This window comes from Carassius carassius, chromosome 40 (genome assembly GCF_963082965.1).
Source record: "Carassius carassius chromosome 40, fCarCar2.1, whole genome shotgun sequence".
Lineage (NCBI taxonomy): Eukaryota > Metazoa > Chordata > Actinopteri > Cypriniformes > Cyprinidae > Carassius > Carassius carassius.
The window spans coordinates 23,703,782-23,724,577 of NC_081794.1; the positions used below are offsets into that span (position 1 = coordinate 23,703,782).

The 20,796-nt window shown below is 36.7% G+C and overlaps 1 protein-coding gene and 1 non-coding gene across 2 annotated transcripts in view; one reads left to right on the forward strand and one right to left on the reverse strand.

Moving 5' to 3' along the window:
* Window positions 1-17,438, forward strand: part of LOC132122454 (protoheme IX farnesyltransferase, mitochondrial) — a 42,929-nt gene extending 25,491 nt beyond the window's left edge. The window contains exons 5-7 of the mRNA XM_059532728.1: window positions 5,604-5,674; window positions 11,498-11,730; window positions 16,151-17,438. Of these exons, the coding sequence (XP_059388711.1) occupies window positions 5,604-5,674; window positions 11,498-11,730; window positions 16,151-16,554 (708 nt within the window). The 3' untranslated portion in view covers window positions 16,555-17,438. The remainder of the gene's footprint in view (window positions 1-5,603; window positions 5,675-11,497; window positions 11,731-16,150) is intronic.
* On the reverse strand, window positions 8,293-8,366 carry trnad-auc (transfer RNA aspartic acid (anticodon AUC)). Its single transcript has one exon. It is a non-coding gene; the product is annotated as a tRNA-Asp (tRNA).
* Window positions 17,439-20,796: the final 3,358 nt, after the last annotated feature.

Consider the following 20,796-nt stretch of genomic DNA (forward strand, 5'->3'; position numbering starts at 1 on the left):
CAGTGTGTCACCGGTCTTAGAATCAGCTGCAGGGCAGGATTTGCGCTGAACGCGGAGACTTCCATCCACTTAATATGTTCGTTTGGAAACACGAAAATGTACCTATGTTCCGCACACAAAATATTGCATTCAGTCATTCGGTACACATGTGCACCGTACCGAAAGCCCTGTACCGAAACGGTCCGGTACGAATACACGTACCGTTACACCCCTATGGTTCAGACTTCATTCATTTGACAGAAGTTCGCTGCCTTCTGATACCCACTTCGTTGAGCTCTCTGATGACCCTCTTGTCCAAAGAATCACTGATTGGTTGGTCTCCTTGGCAGTCTATCTGCTCTATGCTGACACTGCAAATGATCACTCACACACTTTTATTATTTACAGGTCCTTCTCAAAAAATTAGCATATTGTGATTAAATTCATTATTCTCCATAATGTAATGATACAAATTAAACTTTCATATATTTTAGATTCATTGCACACCAACGGAAATATTTCAGGTCTTTTATTGTTTTAATACTGATGATTTTGGCATACAGCTCATGAAAACCCCAAATTCCTATCTCAAAAAATTTGCATATAATGAAAAGGTTCTCTAAAAGAGCTATTAACCTAATCATCTGAATCAACTAATTAACTCTAAACACCTGCAAAAGATTCCTGAGGCTTTTAAAAACTCCCAGCCTGGTTCATTACTCAAAACCGCAATCATGGGTAAGACTGCCGACCTGACTGCTGTCCAGAAGGCCATCATTGACACCCTCAAGCGAGAGGGTAAGACACAGAAAGAAATTTCTCAACGAATAGGCTGTTCCTAGAGTGCTGTATCAAGGCACCTCAGTGGGAAGTCTGTGGAAAGGAAAAAGTGTGGCAAAAAATGCTGCACAACGAGAAGAGGTGACTGGACCCTGAGGAAGATTGTGGAGAAGGACCGATTCCAGACCTTGGGGGACCTGCGGAAGCAGTGGACTGAGTCTGGAGTAGAAACATCCAGAGCCACCGTGCACAGGCGTGTGCAGGAAATGGGCTACAGAGAAGCAGCACTGGACTGTTGCTCAGTGGTCCAAATTTTGCATGTCATTCGGAAATCAAGGTGCCAGGGTCTGGAGGAAGACTGGGGAGAAGGAAATGCCAAAATGCCTGAAGTCCAGTGTCAAGTACCCACAGTCAGTGATGGTCTGGGGTGCCATGTCAGCTGCTGGTGTTGGTCCACTGTGTTTTATCAAGGGCAGGGTCAATGCAGCTAGCTATCAGGAGATTTTGGAGCACTTCATGCTTCCATCTGCTGAAAAGCTTTATGGAGATGAAGATTTCGTTTTTCAGCACGACCTGGCACCTGCTCACAGTGCCAAAACCACTGGTAAATGGTTTACTGACCATGGTATTACTGTGCTCAATTGGCCTGCCAACTCTCCTGACCTGAACCCTATAGAGAATCTGTGGGATATTGTGAAGAGAAAGTTGAGAGACGCAAGACCCAACACTCTGGAAGAGCTTAAGGCTGCTATCGAAGCATCCTGGGCCTCCATAACACCTCAGCAGTGCCACAGGCTGATTGCCTCCATGCCACGCCGCATTAAAGCAGTCATTTCTGCAAAAGTATTGAGTGCATAACTGAACATAATTATTTGAAGGTTGACTTTCTTTGTATTAAAAACACTTTTCTTTTATTGGTCGGATGAAATATGCTAATTTTTTGAGATAGGAATTTTGGGTTTTCATGAGCTGTATGCCAAAATCATCAGTATTAAAACAATAAAAGACCTGAAATATTTCAGTTGGTGTGCAATGAATCTAAAATATATGAAAGTTTAATTTTTATCATTACATTATGGAAAATAATGAACTTTATCACAATATGCAAATATTTTGAGAAGGACCTGTATTTATTATTTTTTTTAACTGAAAGGTGCAATAGGTGATTGTCTTCAGAAACTTTTCTGTTATGCTGGTTGAAAGTCTCTTCTGCGTAGGACCAAGAAATGTACGTCCAATCAAAATGCTCAGTCCGAGCATTTTAATTTGCTTTCCTACCTGTCTGTCAACGTATGCATCTGCATACCTCTGTGCACCTTGTTCGCCAGACAAGATACGTCATCAGTGCGTTCACGCATGCTGTGCAGACAGTGCTAGAATAGCCCAGCGGTTCCAGATTCCAGTCCCACTCTGCATATTTTGTATGTCTCGCTTAGTCAACACACCCCATTCAGATAACCAGCTTGTTAGAAGTGAGCTATTTGCATGAACTGTGTTCCGAATGATGTGATCCCTACACAGTGTTCATTGCTTCCTCCTCCCTGAGCAGGGGTTAATCTGTTTAAGTTTACTTCACTTTGGAACATGGGCTGGAATTGGGAACCACTGATGTAGTAATGCTATCTCTGGTATTCTGGTCTGTGAGTGTATATGCATTCAGGGGGTGTGGCGTTGGAAGGTGATTGCAGGGAGGGTGTGACGTTCGCTCTCAGTGCTATCAGGCTAAAGTTAGCATTTTCCAAGATCTCCTACTGCACCTTTAATCTTAGTTTTTCACAAAATTTTAATTAGCATTTATTTTGTTTTTACATATTGCCCATATGTATATTACTTTTAACTAGGGTTTTATTTTTTGAAAGCTATTTAATATTTTTTATAAAGGATGCATTAAATTGATCAAAAGTGACAGTAAATACATTTAAAATGTTGCAAAAGAAAGTGTCCTTTTATGGTTTCTATTCATTTGAAAAAATATTAAGTGGCTGAACGGGTTTCAACATAAGAATAATGTTTCTTGAGCACCAAATCAGCATATTAGAATGTTTTCTTTAAGGATCATGTGACCCTGAACACTGGTGTAATTGCCGCTGAAAATTCGGCTTTGCAATAACAGGAGTAAATTATATTTTAAAGCATATTGAAATAGAATGTTTTTATTTTGAATTGTAATAATTTTTCACAATATTACAGTTTTTCCTATATTTTTAACATACAAGCCTTGAGACTTCTTTTGAAGGCATCACAAATTCTTACCAAAGCCCAAACGTTTTAACTTTTTTTTTTGTGCATTTATATAGTGTATGCGCTTTTGAAGATCTAGTCATACAGTCTTTTTCCCCTCTTCAATATGATAACAATATAGAGCCTTTTCATTGTTGATTTGTTAACACATTCTGATAAGCGCAGATTCACAGAAGAAACAAAGAATCTGATTATACAGGACTTTAGATATGCAGATTTGACAGCCTGTAATCTCATGCACCCACTTCTTGTTCAGTTACGCTTGTTCATTTACATTCTTTCCGTTTTTCCAAACGTGATCTTCACCAGCAATAAACGCAGAAAAAGAAGTGGCAGGAGTCTGGGGGTGTCGATATGAACCAGATGATATACGAGAGAAAAAAAGTGTATAAAGATGAACTGTGAAATAAGACAATACCCAAGAACTAACTGGTTCAGACAGTTACCAAAAACATCATGAGAATACTCAAAACCCCAGTTACTTTCTTAGTGTGGTGCAAAATACAGTTTTGTCAGTCTACATATTCATATTCTTGCTCCAAGACCATATTTATATTTACTATTGGGAGTCTTTTAATGTAAACTTTGTCCTTTTGCAGGTTAACAAGGCTTTTGAAATCTCACAGGTCTAAAATGTGCAGTTGTAGCCAAGATACACTCTGGAATGGTTATGTTAGCATCCGGCTAATACTTCAGAGACTATTCAAGCACCAGAAATTCGCTCCGGTTCTCTCTTTGCGGTGACCCTCTGACGCGCTTCCTGACCCAGGAAATAGAATTAACACCTCGGCCCAAAAACTGCAGGGGCCTCAGCTCCGGCCACATCTGTGCCCTGCCCCATCCAGGATCTCGAGTGCAATAACACTGATGGCCCAGAGAATAAATTTGAGACTCAGCAGACCCTCCACTCAACTTTATACAACACACTTTGGGCTTCAACTTCCTCTGCACTGTATCAGGCTACTTTATCACTTTGGATGACATTGGTCCGAGTTTGAAAACACTGCCAAAAATAGCTGAAACTAAATGAAAAAGCATCAATCTCCCATGACAGCTTTTAGACACATTTGTCAAAGAGCTCGTTTTTTTTTTTTTTTTTTACCTCCTTGAGATGTTTTATTGTCCTGTCCATTTGTTGTACATTAGTCTAAATGTTTTTTCATTTTTTTTGTCCTTATCCGTATGTAAAAGAGCATGCTGGGAAGGATCATGTAATTGATGGATGTTATCATTTGTTAGCAAATAGCACTAGCAGTCTTCTTCTTTAAACTCGACGGGACTCTTAGGAAGGCCAAACAGACACGCACCATCACAGATAATGTGTACCCCCCCCCCCGGTTCCCCTTCGCAGTGGGATGGTCCCATTCTCAGAGGTATCTAGCAAAATATAAATGTAGTCTGTGTGAAATGTATTACCTACCACAAGAGCATTTTTAAGCGCGCATGTCAAACGGACAGTAAATTAAGAGAGGAAAAGAGAAATGGATTATCTGTTTATTAGTTATTTTATGGAGGTCATATTTTAGGAGAAATGGATCCTGAAATTCTTCAGCTGAAAAGTGAGCTATCTGTTTTCTTCATTAGGTGCATGTGCTGTCTCTCACAGACTGAATAACTGGTTACCGGCTTTGAATGACCCATGTGTTTGTGTTTTAGTCTCACACTGTAGATTCCCCGAGGTGAGGTTTGTGCAGACTCCCCAGCAGAAGGCCATAAAACACAAAAACTTTTTTTTTTTTAACTTAATCGTCCCCGTTGCACCTAAGCAACCCCTATCTTTCTGTCTCTAACACATACATTCATATCGATCCATTTACGGGTTTGAATTTCATGCATTTATTGGATCACTTCAGCAGATGTTTCAGAGCAAATAACTGAGAAACTGAGTCCATCTTTGATGTTTTTTGCTTGCTACAAAGTGAAAACAATCATTAGCTGTGCTATTACTTGTAGTATAATTGCTTTTTCTTGCAATACTTTAAAAAAAAATTAATTAATACTTTTATTTAGCAAGGATGCTTTAATTTGATCAGTGAAGACAATTTTGTCAAGAGATTTATATTTCAAATAAATGCTCTTTAACTTTCTATTAATCAAATAATCATTAGAAAATGTGCATCACAGTTCACAAAGTGTAATGTTATGTAATACTTAAGTCAAAATTTATTAAATATGAATATTTGAGTCAAAATGCAATATTGTGATTCATTCTTTAGTGTTATGATTCAAAACACATTAAAGTGAGTTCATGTTTTAATTCAACTTTTTTCTTTTCGCCTTCTGTATTGGACTGTGATGTGTTGCATAATCTATATAATTGAAATGATTCTGAGTTTGGATTTGATTTAAAAAAGAAATAATCAAGTGTGTGTTGTCATAATTCCACAGTTCCTTTCACCATAACACCAAAAAAAATTCATGTGAAAAATATAACACAAAAATTTGAGTTCTGTCTATTAGATTGAAAGAATATTTGATTTCAGACTGGAAAGGTTCTAGATTGGAAAAGAGAGGGATATGCACAATTACCATTGTTTTATTTATTTATTTTTGGTTCTTAATGTGCCTTGTGTATTCATTTTCATAATTTTTTTTCCCCACAGTACTTTGAGGTGCCCTTTGACTCGAATATGAATCGTACCAAAAACCGACCTCTGGTTCGAGGACAAATCAGGTAAGGTCCTTCAAAACCTGTATCTCTCTCTTGGGCTCTGTTTAAAAACCTATCCAGCATCTAACCTAGACTACATTTTTGGGCATCTCATGTAGATTCACACATACTTATATCATAAATATATGTATATATTAGTATATATCCGAAAAACATATCTTGTATACTTGTCCAAAAATGTTGTCTAGATAGGCAACTCACTTGGTTTTGAAACGCATCCTAGATCTGTGTAAATAGTCATTGCAGAATAAAAATGGTTTCCTTAGCCTCATTATGTACATCGTTTACTCTCTACATTGTTCTCAAGTAGCCCGGTGTTTGTGTATAGCTGAGCCTGCCGGTATCAGAAACTTTATGCCATTGTCTAATATCCGTAGTGCTGGCCAGCCGCTCACGCACCTGTCCAGCGTAACCTGATCCAGGTGTGTGTAGGTGTGCCTCTCTCTGTTCTTCCCATCTCACTCCACTGCTGACAGAGGATGGGTCAGGATGCTCTTCCGCCAAAAGACTAGTTGATTAGTGAAGTTGAGTAATTTGTGTTTTAGCTTTAGGAGCTTTAAAGTGAAGGCATTTACAGTTGTGACTTATAAGAAAGGGTGTTAGCATGCAATGCTGTTAGACTAGCATGCTAAATTTTTTCATATTGGGTTAAAAGAGCAGGAATATAATAATGACTTTCTAGGAAGTTAACATCACCTTGGTTCAATGACAAAAACCTAAAACGATTTTTCCGCCAGCTTTTGAATTCTTGCAAGGCATAAAATCTTTGACCAACAAAAGTTAGATTTTTATGTTTTGTCATATTGATAATCTTTACAAGTATGTGCAGCATTAATCAATTTTGAAGCCTGAATACAATTGCCATAAGTGTCAACAAAATGTAGGCTACACCAGAGTCACATAACCTGGATGTCATGAAAATTATAGTAGTTCACTTCCAGAATGAACATTTCCTGATTATTTACGCACCCCGTGTCATCCAAGATGTTCATGTCTTTCTCTCTTCAGTCAAAACGAAATGGAGGTTTTTGAGGAAAACATTCCAGGACTTTCCTCCATATAGTGTACTTCTTCAAATTGCAGTTTTAATGCAGCTTTAAAGGGTTCTACGTGATCCCAGCTGAGGAATAAGGTTCTTATCTAGCGAAACGATCTGTCAATTTCGGTCTAAGAAAAATAAAAATGTATATACTTTTTAAGTACAAATGCTTATCTTGCACTAGCTTGACCTCACACATTACATAATCACGCAGGTGTGACATAGGCGTATGCACTGACTGACTGAAAAATAAAATGCCCTTTACCAAAAAAAAGGGGGAAACAAAGTTTCGTTAGATTTTGAAGTTGGAGGGCAAAATGAGATGGAATTTTTCACCCTAGCCTACCTTTTTGAACTGAAACTAACCATGCGTGGCTTTTCCAACATGATTACACAACACGTGGAAACATGCATGCTCATCACACAGCTTGTGCAAGGTGAGCATTCGTGGTTAAAAAAAAAAAAATGTATTTTTCTTTATTTTTTTTAGAAAATGACCAATCGTTTCACTAGATAAGACCCTGATTCCTCAGCTGGGATCATGTAGAGCCATTCGAAGCTGACCACCACAGAAGTCCATTATATGGAGAAAATTTCTGAAATGTTTTCCTAAAAAAAACTTCTTTACGACTGAAGAAAGAAAGATCTTGTATGACATGGGAGTGAGTAAATTATCAGGACATTTTCATTTTGGAAGTGGACTACTCCTTTAAGCACAAAAATAGATCATCAGCACTCTATGAGTAATGTTGCAGACTGGGCTCAATCCCACATTACCCAAATAAGCACCATAGCACAAAATCTGGAACACCCACACTAGAGCTCTGTGTAAAATAGATGATTTAAACAGTCAAGAAGTATTCTGTATCCATCTCTGGCATCTTTTCATAGGTGTTTGAGTGCAATACCATGCCTAACACCACCACACATTTGACAGCCATTACTTTTTGCTAACTGGGTGTGTTAGTGGAATTTAACTGAATGGGACCCCTGCCCTCTCCCACTCCCTCGAGGGTCACTTTCCAACAACAAAAGGGGCAGATCTGTTGACGCGAGGGTTTAAGAAATGACTCAAGCAGTCACAGTAATCCAAACAGCCCAAACCAAACACCCAGGCTTATCCTGTTGTGTGTATCAAACACACATTCACAAACGAAGACATCATGAGCAACGATGATCCAGAGTACATAAGAGTGTACGTTTCGTAAAATCACTGTCAGCTATGTTGACCCATTCCAGCTTATTCTACACACTAGTGTCCTTTTATTTTAAATTGCGAAAAGCTTTAACCCCCTAACTGAAATTGTCTTTTTAAATTTGATTATTATTCGAATTTTGATAATATTTAAGTAGAAAATTCAAGTTAAGTTTTTCAGTCATTTTGACAGCCCTAATAGTAAGATGTGATTTGATTGAAGATTTGATTGGATCAAAAGCAGCCTTGTTTTTTTCTGAGGCAGATTAGATTGTTTGTGTTAAGTAATAATAAATGTATAAATTTAAATAAATGTATGCATTTAGCAGACACTTTTATCCAAAGCGACTTACAGTGCATTCAGGCTATCAATTTTTACCTATCATGTGTTCCCGGGGGGGAATCGAACCCCCAACCTTGCGCTTGATAGCACAATGCTCTACCAATTGAGCTACAGGAACAATGCAACAATAAACTACAGTGAGCGCAAAAAGACATGATTAAAAATTCTATTCAAAAATATTTGTAATGTTCTTTTTTTTTTTCTTCTCCTTACGGTAGTGACAGTCTGAGTGGTGAAAGGGAATATAGGAAATCAAGTGGGAATGCATGCACACTTGTTTTTTTTTTTTTTTTAAAAGCTGTTCTTGTGTGATCAATGTTTGCTGGCCATTGTCATGTCACACGTTATCTTCATTTGGAAAATGTATGGCTGTGCAATTAACTCCCTTTCAAACACACAACATTCCTCACAGCCTAAATCCCAGCTCGTTTTCTAAAACCGTTTCGGAGCAAAAGATAAAGAGGTGAGCAGATAAATGGCGCTGTATTTCAGACTTCTGGAAACATCCCCCAGAGCGGTTTAATTACTGTTTTTTTAAGCTTGCAGTAGCACGGCACTAATTCAGCCGCGCTGTAGGAGGTCTGTGCAGGTGGATTAAAGAGCAGTGTTTATATGAAAGCAGATGAATGTGATTTGGCAGCTATCATATCCATTCCAGTTCTGTCACTCCAACAGCTAAATTGCTGATCCTGACTGTCAATGACAGGAGGAATTCATCAGCGTCGTAACTACATATCTTCACCTGACACCGTAGCAGACACTCTAGACCCGTACACAAATGCACAACATGCTAACAGTAGAGTCAACTAACAAAACATGTCATTACACACATTAGATGTGTCCTAGCGCAACCTGTTTATGCCTGAACATGCATTCGTGCGTCTGTCAGTATGCTATTATGTAGACTTGAGATGACGCGGTCCTCTTTGATGTTTGTGTGTGTGTGACTATCACATTCTTATAATGTAAGTCTGAAGACAGAGATGAGCATGCGACCATCTCTCAGCTGTGAAACCTTTCTTTCTCAAGATTGCTGTGTGGAGTTTTTGTACTTCTTTCATGTTTATTTATCCAATGGCTTCTTCATTTTTAATTTGTGTAGTTTGGGGTTTGTGAGATTTTTGAAATATATTTTTCTGTAGAAATTATGGTGAAATATTAAAAGAAATACTATAAAAAGTTTACAATTACAATTTAAAATCTATTTTGTATCTTTTAAAATATATCTTTTAATAGTTTAATATCTTTTAAAGTTTTTGGAATATTATCAGGATTATTTGATAGAAAATTGAAAAGAAAAGCATTTATTTAAAATGAAGGCACAGACACCCTATGAAATACATTTTGTTTTCCCCAAATTCCATTATATTTTTTATCCAAAATTCATTTTTTTTTTTCCATTTACATTTTTCTGGATTCACCCAACCCCCCCCCCCCCCCCCCCTTGTATTTTTTCTAGAGTCTTTTTTAATGATAACATTTTAAATGATTAAGTTTTATTAATCAAAAGGCATGTCTAGTTAATTGAAATCATAAAACTTACACAATTTAACTGCAATTTATTAAAAGTTGAATAAAAATTACATTTTTACATTTTATTTTTTAATATTATTTATTTATTTATTTATTTTTCACATTCATGTTAATTTATGCCAAATTCTGTGTTTTCTTTTTTTAATTTTCTGGATTCCATTTTAATGGTTTAATTATATTTAATAAACAAAGGTATCTCTAATTAATTGATTTTATTTTAAAATTGCTTCATTTATTCTATTTCTTTTTTTTTTTTCAGAAATGCTGTTTTGGGTATTTCATTTATTTTCATTTATTTTTATTTCATTCATTCATTTTTTTATTTATTTTTTTGGCAAACAATGTGATACCCAACTGAGGTTTATGTTTAAAATTATTACTTATTTTATTTTTTTATTAGAAAGTTCTTATTTATAGTAGTGGTACAATTTTACATTAAGACATATATATATGGGAATATCTTGATAATGTCAGTATAAGTAAACTATTCTATGTAACAGATTTATTTCCCACGGAGACTCATCATGATTTTGGCTTCATTTGGGATTCTTTTTTGGATTCCTGGGAAAATCTGCCGCATGAGACCATGAAGTCAGATAGATCTGAATGATCAACTCTGAGTGCTTGTTTTATATGCTCCATCAGATGAACAAAACCTTTGTAACCCAAAATAAATTCAATAATGAATCACCTTGTAAATTAGAATAGCCCATTTATTCATGTAGTGAAGGAAATGCCAGTGGCTTTGCTCCTAAAGTTAGTCAGCCTTATCCCTCTAACAACTCATCTCACCCGTTAACTTATGGGACTCATATAGACTTTAAACCCCTCCACCACATAAAACAGCCATAACAATGATAAGAACATTAAAATGGAATCTCCTGCTGTTGGGCGGAAAATGTGCCCTCTTTTCCTCTCCGCTTTGGTCTTCGTCTCAATCCTCCTCTAATTTATGGAGCAGTTAGCTGTGAATTTGAACCAGACGCCTCTGCAGGATTGCAACTGACTGCTTTTAATAAACCTTAGAGGAAGTGGTTGTCCAATGGAGCACAGAGAATAGCGTCTGTGGCCAGGAGAGGTTTAATCTATAGCAGAGACTCACAATCCTTTGTGTTGATGTGACTCAAAAAAACCACACTAAAGCTTATCTCAGAAACTAATGTTATGTATGCGCTTTATCCCTGCTTTTCTTACGGACCACTCTTGTCTTTTATGCATCACAATGTGTTGCACAGAATTTCTTGGTTTGATTTATAAGTTTGTCGCATTTGGTGGTGGTTTCAGATTTGTAAGCCAACGTTATTTATGTGTTCTGGGCCAGTGCATGCTGGTTTGTTTTAAAGAATTAAGAATAAAACCATTTCTTTGTCTTTTGAAATAAGAGTTCAGCGTACTCTGGAAACCAAAATTATACTGAAACTTGCTGACATCAACATTTACATTCGACTAGATTTGCTGTCCAATAGCCATTTTACTTTGTAATCTGCCATATTTTTAAGCAAAGCAAGACATTCAACAAAAACGAGGCCTAATTTAAATCCGATCAAATTCTATTTTGCTAAAACAATCCCTAAAAGTCTGTTTGGTTCTGAAAAATTGAATTGACTGTATTTGACACAATGGCCTCTGTAACCGTATAAGTATGATCCCTTTAAACTGCACACAGGAATCATGCTTTTGTTGTTCTGAATTCGTTCTTCTCTGTGTTTCTCTCAGTCCTCTGCATGCCGTGTCATTCGCTCTGGCGTGTGGGATCCCAGGTGTGACCCTGTTGACCCTGGGTACAAATCCCCTCACTGGCTTCCTGGGCGCCCTGAACATCTTCCTCTACACATGCTGCTACACTCCCCTGAAGCGCCTCAGCATCACCAACACCTGGGTGGGTGCCGTGGTGGGCGCCGTCCCACCTGTAATGGGCTGGACAGCAGCCACTGGCTCTCTCGATCCAGGTACAAACTCCTCTTCCAAGCACATTATTGACTACAGGTCCTGCTGAATGACTTTGATAAAACATATTTACTCCTAATCAAACAATCAAAACAAAAGGTTTTTTTTTTTTTTTTTTTTTTTTTTTTTTTTTTTACTACCTCTAGAACTTTAGAGGTTCTTCTCATAGCACCATATGTGGCACTGTGGGCATGGATGATATTACCAGTGTTATTATATACCTTATCATGTGATATCTTCTCTGTTGCCAAAGAGCTAAAAGTTAGTGTTTCAACAGGAAATTCCTATCAGGCTCACACCGATATGTGTCTTTAGTCTTAAAAGCCCTCTTTGTGATTATTCCAGTGCTATCACGGTTTATCTCACAGTTCAGGGTTGTGCAGCCATTCCAGAGAAGTGAAGCTTGATGTGCGTCTTTTTTAATGATAACATTTTAAATGATTAAGTTTTATTAATCAAAAGGCATGTCTAGTTAATTGAAATCATAAAACTTACACAATTTAACTGCAATTTATTAAAAGTTGAATAAAAATTACATTTTTACATTTTATTTTTTAATATTATTTATTTATTTATTTATTTTTCACATTCATGTTAATTTATGCCAAATTCTGTGTTTTCTTTTTTTAATTTTCTGGATTCCATTTTAATGGTTTAATTATATTTAATAAACAAAGGTATCTCTAATTAATTGATTTTATTTTAAAATTGCTTCATTTATTCTATTTCTTTTTTTTTTTTCAGAAATGCTGTTTTGGGTATTTCATTTATTTTCATTTATTTTTATTTCATTCATTCATTTTTTTATTTATTTTTTTGGCAAACAATGTGATACCCAACTGAGGTTTATGTTTAAAATTATTACTTATTTTATTTTTTTATTAGAAAGTTCTTATTTATAGTAGTGGTACAATTTTACATTAAGACATATATATATGGGAATATCTTGATAATGTCAGTATAAGTAAACTATTCTATGTAACAGATTTATTTCCCACGGAGACTCATCATGATTTTGGCTTCATTTGGGATTCTTTTTTGGATTCCTGGGAAAATCTGCCGCATGAGACCATGAAGTCAGATAGATCTGAATGATCAACTCTGAGTGCTTGTTTTATATGCTCCATCAGATGAACAAAACCTTTGTAACCCAAAATAAATTCAATAATGAATCACCTTGTAAATTAGAATAGCCCATTTATTCATGTAGTGAAGGAAATGCCAGTGGCTTTGCTCCTAAAGTTAGTCAGCCTTATCCCTCTAACAACTCATCTCACCCGTTAACTTATGGGACTCATATAGACTTTAAACCCCTCCACCACATAAAACAGCCATAACAATGATAAGAACATTAAAATGGAATCTCCTGCTGTTGGGCGGAAAATGTGCCCTCTTTTCCTCTCCGCTTTGGTCTTCGTCTCAATCCTCCTCTAATTTATGGAGCAGTTAGCTGTGAATTTGAACCAGACGCCTCTGCAGGATTGCAACTGACTGCTTTTAATAAACCTTAGAGGAAGTGGTTGTCCAATGGAGCACAGAGAATAGCGTCTGTGGCCAGGAGAGGTTTAATCTATAGCAGAGACTCACAATCCTTTGTGTTGATGTGACTCAAAAAAACCACACTAAAGCTTATCTCAGAAACTAATGTTATGTATGCGCTTTATCCCTGCTTTTCTTACGGACCACTCTTGTCTTTTATGCATCACAATGTGTTGCACAGAATTTCTTGGTTTGATTTATAAGTTTGTCGCATTTGGTGGTGGTTTCAGATTTGTAAGCCAACGTTATTTATGTGTTCTGGGCCAGTGCATGCTGGTTTGTTTTAAAGAATTAAGAATAAAACCATTTCTTTGTCTTTTGAAATAAGAGTTCAGCGTACTCTGGAAACCAAAATTATACTGAAACTTGCTGACATCAACATTTACATTCGACTAGATTTGCTGTCCAATAGCCATTTTACTTTGTAATCTGCCATATTTTTAAGCAAAGCAAGACATTCAACAAAAACGAGGCCTAATTTAAATCCGATCAAATTCTATTTTGCTAAAACAATCCCTAAAAGTCTGTTTGGTTCTGAAAAATTGAATTGACTGTATTTGACACAATGGCCTCTGTAACCGTATAAGTATGATCCCTTTAAACTGCACACAGGAATCATGCTTTTGTTGTTCTGAATTCGTTCTTCTCTGTGTTTCTCTCAGTCCTCTGCATGCCGTGTCATTCGCTCTGGCGTGTGGGATCCCAGGTGTGACCCTGTTGACCCTGGGTACAAATCCCCTCACTGGCTTCCTGGGCGCCCTGAACATCTTCCTCTACACATGCTGCTACACTCCCCTGAAGCGCCTCAGCATCACCAACACCTGGGTGGGTGCCGTGGTGGGCGCCGTCCCACCTGTAATGGGCTGGACAGCAGCCACTGGCTCTCTCGATCCAGGTACAAACTCCTCTTCCAAGCACATTATTGACTACAGGTCCTGCTGAATGACTTTGATAAAACATATTTACTCCTAATCAAACAATCAAAACAAAAGGTTTTTTTTTTTTTTTTTTTTTTTTTTTTTTTTTACTACCTCTAGAACTTTAGAGGTTCTTCTCATAGCACCATATGTGGCACTGTGGGCATGGATGATATTACCAGTGTTATTATATACCTTATCATGTGATATCTTCTCTGTTGCCAAAGAGCTAAAAGTTAGTGTTTCAACAGGAAATTCCTATCAGGCTCACACCGATATGTGTCTTTAGTCTTAAAAGCCCTCTTTGTGATTATTCCAGTGCTATCACGGTTTATCTCACAGTTCAGGGTTGTGCAGCCATTCCAGAGAAGTGAAGCTTGATGTGCGTGGCACTGTTGCCTTTTACAGACTCTTCTCTCAGACCTGAGGTCACTGTCCACTTATGAGTGTTGTAGTTACATATACCCCCAGCATCCTGTGTTTTTTCCGAGGACGTCTCTCGTCTAAGATTAAGTGTTTGTGGAAGAAAGCAGGGGGTCTTTGGCCTTTTTTGTAAACTATTAAAAGTGTGCTGTTGTGGCAACCATGATATTGTTTTTTCACAGGAACGAAAGACTGAAGTGTTTGAGTGCATATTTACATGTTTTTCCCCTGCGCTTCCATCTGTTTTTTATAGTAGTAGTTTCAGTGCCCTTCCCAAGCGTCTGTTTATTAGGATGTGCAAACCTAAATATTGTTACGACCCCATCTAGAGTGAGGTCACAACATGAAGTAGATCAAAAACTCAATGTTTAATATATTTTATATCACAGATTATTTAGTAGAACTTTCTATCAGAGAAACTGCATCTTTAATATAATTTGTGGAAGTGCTAAAATGGGGTCAATTTAAAGTTAAGAAAAATAGTTTGAGCTCGTTAATCAAACGGAGAACTTGCCAACAATCCTAATTGCATTAGGGCCCAATAAAATCAGTTTTATTAAGGCAAAATTCAGTTAACCCCCCCTCCCCCCATGAATTCTGTTTTTCAATTAAAGTTTTTTTTTTTTTGGATTCTGTTTTAATTTTTTTCCTTAAATTTTAATAACTGGAAATGATATCATATCTTTAATCAACCAACCTTTTATTTTGGCTTGTTGTTGTTGTTGTAGTGAAGATCTTTGACTCTTTGTGTGTATCTGACCATAGTTTTAGCTGATGTAATTTTCTTAATGTAATCAAATGAATGTACAGCTGTACATTTAATTTATTCACCCAGATAAGCCAGTTTTCTTTGACATACTGTTATACACAATACATTTCATTTTTATACATTTTTCTGCATTGTATTAATCATAGGGCCCTACTTTACATGGTATGTTAATCATTTCCCTTTTTTAAACTCAAGTTCGTTTTTTCAATTAATTGAATAAATGTTGTGCTTATTTATTTATTGGAATTACTTCACTTGGTGACACCAAACTGAATAAAAAGTGTTTTAACTCTTGACAGAATTATATTAAGTACATATTCCCATTCAACGTGCACTGATCTTATATTTGTAGACTCTGGTGTCAACTGGACTGTTTTCTCAAAGTAAGTTCAAGAACACACAAAGCATAAAAAGATGACCCGAGTGTTTGAGGTCTCGGTCATGTTGCCCTGTGCAGTGTTTCCCAGAGGATTTGTGTTTCTAAGATCTCATACACAAAGGCAGCGCTGCGTCACGCTCTGCTACCCCTGCACGGGCCAGTGTTTGTGCGGCGTCACCTTTCCACTTTTCCAGCTTCTGAACGCAGGAGAATAGTGTTTTTTTCCTCCACAGCAGGATGTGAAGGAACACGGACGTCTTTTCAAGTGTTCTGTCATAGTGACTCTGCACACTCTCATTTCCTGCTTGCACACATGCACTTCCGATGGTGTTTAAATGATCTGGGAGATCTTGTTTGTGTATTCACTTAATCTCTTCCTCTCTCTGTCTCTCCAGGAGCACTCTTACTGGGAGGTTTCCTGTTCTCCTGGCAGTTTCCTCACTTTAATGCACTAAGCTGGAATCTAAGGGAGGACTATTCACGCGGCGGGTACCGAATGATGTCCGTCACCCATCCCGACCTTTGTAAACGCGTGGCCCTCCGCCACAGCATAGGCCTGATTGCTCTCTCATCCTTGGGCCCCGTGCTGGACGTCACCACCTGGACGTTCCCCTTAGTTTCTCTGCCCATTAACCTTTACATCAGCTACCTGGCTTTCAGGTTCTATCGCTATGGTGACAGGCAGAACGCCCGGAAGCTGTTTTTCTGTAGTCTTTGGCACCTGCCCATGCTGCTGCTGCTGGCCCTCACCTGCAAGAAGAGCCGCATGCCTCAGGACGAGGCATCTGTGGCTCTGTAGAGCAAACTCAGTCCCCTGCCATATCCATACTCGCTAGATAACTGCTATCAGCCCTAAAATGTATCATCTTGGATCTAAAAAGACACCAAAAGTTGTGTACCTTGGAGAGGGAAGATATGACCTTTCTATTGTCGTAAAAGTTTCCGTCAGGGAAGAATAACAATATAAAAATCCCTGAATTCACTCAGGTAACTTGTACACAAATCAGTGCTCTGTGTGTGTAAATAGATTCTATATTTATTTGACGCAGCCCTCTGTTGTCTGTAAACTCGTAGACTGATTTGTGTCTATGTGGATCATTGAAAATAAGACGAAACATTTTGCTAAGAATTTGCAATTTATGTCCCCATTACTGTGGATATTCTGGTTCGATGCGATGTAGGCTCGATAATGGAGAATGGTTTGTTTTAATGCACCTATCAAGTCATTTCCAAGTTTGTTGTCATCTAATTACTTGCTAATTGACATTTCCCAAGTTTTCACTTCGGCAATAAATGAGTCATTAAAGAAACTGCTGAGTCTCACAGCAGGCCCAGAAGTCTTAATTCTGCGTGAAACTCCGTCCCTCTGAGTCTGAGTTGAGATGTTGAAAGGATGATCGTTTTGGAGAGCCCTCGGGTATTAGCTCCATCAAAGATCCTCTCTAGTCAAATAAACTCAGTCAACTCATCTGAACTCCCCAGAACTGAATTACTGTTGATTCATTGAATGTAACAGTGCTGAATATGACTGACTGCAGCCATGCATTGTTCGTTACTGTTTGCTCTTTCCTAACAGCTACATTCAGCGCCTTTACGGTTTACCTTTATCTGCCATCACTGTACCAGTGATTTGTGTAAGACACAAAAACAATAAAAGTTCTTATTAAAATGTGTTGTGATCAAGATTGTGTTCGAGTTTTGATTTGAAATCTTGTTAATGCAATGGAATATCACAGTGTGCTTCTATGCTATTTGCTTTCATTTTCTTCATTTAATTATTTTACTTTGATCATTTTTAATGTATGGGAAAGCTGCTATTTTATGCCAAAAATAAAAATTATATATCTACACACACACACACACATATATATATAATTAATTTTGAAAGTATTATGCTTTATTGTTTCTTTAAAAATACTGTAAAATAACGAATATATTAAAATATTACAATTTAAAGTAACTTTTCTATTTTAATTTATTTCCAAATGTAGTTTATTCTTGAGTCTTCAATGTCCTTCATAAATTCTGATCCTTAATACATTATGATATGGATAATTTGGTGCTAGAGAAACATTTATTATTATCAACATTAAAGTATGTAAAACTTCAACTGCTATTTATTTATTTTAGAATTTTTTTTATTTATTTTACAATTCGACAAGTAGTCCAGGACTGTTTACAAAATATATGACAAAGTGTAGTTAGTAACATAATCTGTATTACACATATTAGATAATGTAGTTTTACCACTTTTAAATTCTTTTATATTACTTTTGACCTTTTTAGATTACTTTTGAACTCTTATCACGTAGACTTCAATGGGGTTATTAAAAAATAAGAATTATTTACTAACATCATGAAATGTATTAAACGTTACATTACAGCAGGTTTTGTTTCCCAAAACTGTGTGTAAATGCTATGTTCATTTAGAAAGGAAATCGCAAATAATAATAATAAAGAAAAAAAAAACTAAAATTCTGAATAATTTAATGCCATTGTTAATAATGTTTAATCATGTAGTCCATAAAAATGTATATAATCTGATTATCAGACTTCAAAATGTTATATACTCTAATTACAAGTATTTTTGGAATCTGATTATTAGCCCAGATTACATGTAATACAACATATTTATTTATTGCATATTATAGTATTTTTGAATGTGTACAATATTTTCTATGTCAATAATATTTGTATTGTTCATTTTCGTGGCAGGTAGTTTACCACGCAGTGGATGTTGTATCTCCAGACAGGCCTGGAAATAATGTCTGACTGCTCTGGACACATTTGGCTAAAATATCAGCTCATATAATCTCCTAAGTATCGACCTCTGCACCTGTCCGGCTACAACACTCGATACCACTCCGCTGTTTCTTTCCCAGTTGTCCTCTATGGTTCCACTTCTCTCAGCACCTCCATTAGATGCCCACATATACTGTATGCTGAGCTTTAGTCAGGGCGGAAGGGCGAGGCATTCCACCCCTCGTAAAGATCTGCTCTGGATGCAGCCAGTGCCTTTCACATCAGAGAGGCAGTGAAGGCATGGAGGGGGAGAAACAGCTGTTCCCAACATGTCAATAGATTAAATAGCAGTTCCAGCCCTCCTGGGGTCCGTCGACTCTCCCACCATGATTTTACAGCTTCCGCTCTGTAGGGTTTTTGTGGTGGACAGCTTGTGTGGGACGAAGGGCACAGACCTTCCAGTACACAAGCGTCGGATGGGACGTCCTGCACTCTTTTATAGGGTATTGCTATGGTCATATGCATCAGTTTACAAGTGCTGCATGTGGAAATTGCTTGCTTTTCCTGTTTAAGTGCCTTTTTCCCTCCTTTATCAGGTCAGGCTTGACGAATGCATCATAAATGGAGTAATCCTCTTCTCAGGAAAAATATTGTTTGACTGGGTGTCACGGAGCGAGTTTTTCACAGTGCGTTCATTCATTATGAGCTGTGAACCCTGAGGAGGTGAGCACATTTCCCATAATGATCTTTGGCTCTCTGTGTTTTTTTTTTTTCTCATCCAGCTTGGATTCTCATTACAGTTTTAACAGCCTCCCAGACCTTCATTTGTTACAACAGCAACAGGTGGATTTCTCCTCTCTTTTCATTTACAGGCAACAAAATGCTTTGAAATCTTACACTGAAATGCAGTATGATTTCAGTTTTGGTTGTTAAAGCAAATGTTTACTTGGTTTAGTTTATAAACAAAACCGATTACAATTAAGAATTAATCTTTCTGGACTCTTAACGCTGAGTGACGGCTATAAACAGTATTTTTCTAAAATGCTCTTTAACTGCCGTATAAGCATGTTAGGCAGGATGACAAACAATTCTGGCAGACTTCGAGCAGCAGTGCATCAAATATTCCTGGCACAAAGTGTGTAAGGAAAACAGTATAGCAAAAGGCTTTTGAAACTGATTTATACATACTCGCCACTTGCTTGAAATCAGTCATGAGGTGGACGAATGTTTCTTGGGCAAAGTATTCCCTAAACTTCTTTAAACTCGCACAGATATATTTGCCTTAAGGGAGTCACTTATTTTTGAACCCGCACAGTGACATCAATCTCAGAAATGTGGTCTAGTTCATACAGTACATTATAGTGGTGAAAGGTGACTAGAGTCGAAGGTCTGTGCCAGAGTCAATGATAATGTAAAAATAATACATTGTAACATAAAAAGATCTGTACTGATTTTTGAAAATGTTGCTTTTCTTTCATCATTCAGTATGTTTTGGAGGGAACTTAGTCAGTTTGTCATTTGTTTCATCTGATATACATTTATGCACATTTGCAATACATTCAGGGTAGGCATTTTGAAGGTAGTATATGACTTTGGTGATTCTAGCAGCAGTGCTACTGTTTACATTTTTTGGAGACTTAAATTTAATTAAATTTATGCATTTAGCAGACACTTTTATCCAAAGCGACTTACAGTGCATTCAGGCTATCAATTTTTACTTATCATAAAATCAACTATAATTTTGTCTGTTTTCTATTTAGTATTTTGTTGACACTTACATTCATGGTAAATCACTATACAATATATATATATATATATATATATATATATATATATATATATATACTTTTTCTTTTCTCTGAGAAGATATTGAATATATTTCTTTACTTGTAAATGAATTAATGTCCATGCAGGGCCTAAGTCGTAAATTAGACTTTGCTTGATTCAAAAAGATTTTTTTCTAATTCAAACAAAATGTGAAATATTGACTCGATTTGATGAAGTTACTAACGCTTTTTAGAAACTTGAATGAACAACGCTATTATTCTATTTATAATGCTTAATATGTGTCTCGTATGTATAGTTGGTCATGAAAGTGAAGTATAAAGTGCTGGCTTCCCGAAGTCCCATAAACTTGAAAATATCAGGACATTTTTAATCTGTAATTATGAGGTCCGTGTTTTTTATAAGATAATTATTAATGTTTCTATTTATATTCGAAATAATTAATCAGCTAGAAATGTTGTACAATGTTTTTATCCAATAATCAGAACAACTGAGAAAAAGTCATGGAAATGCA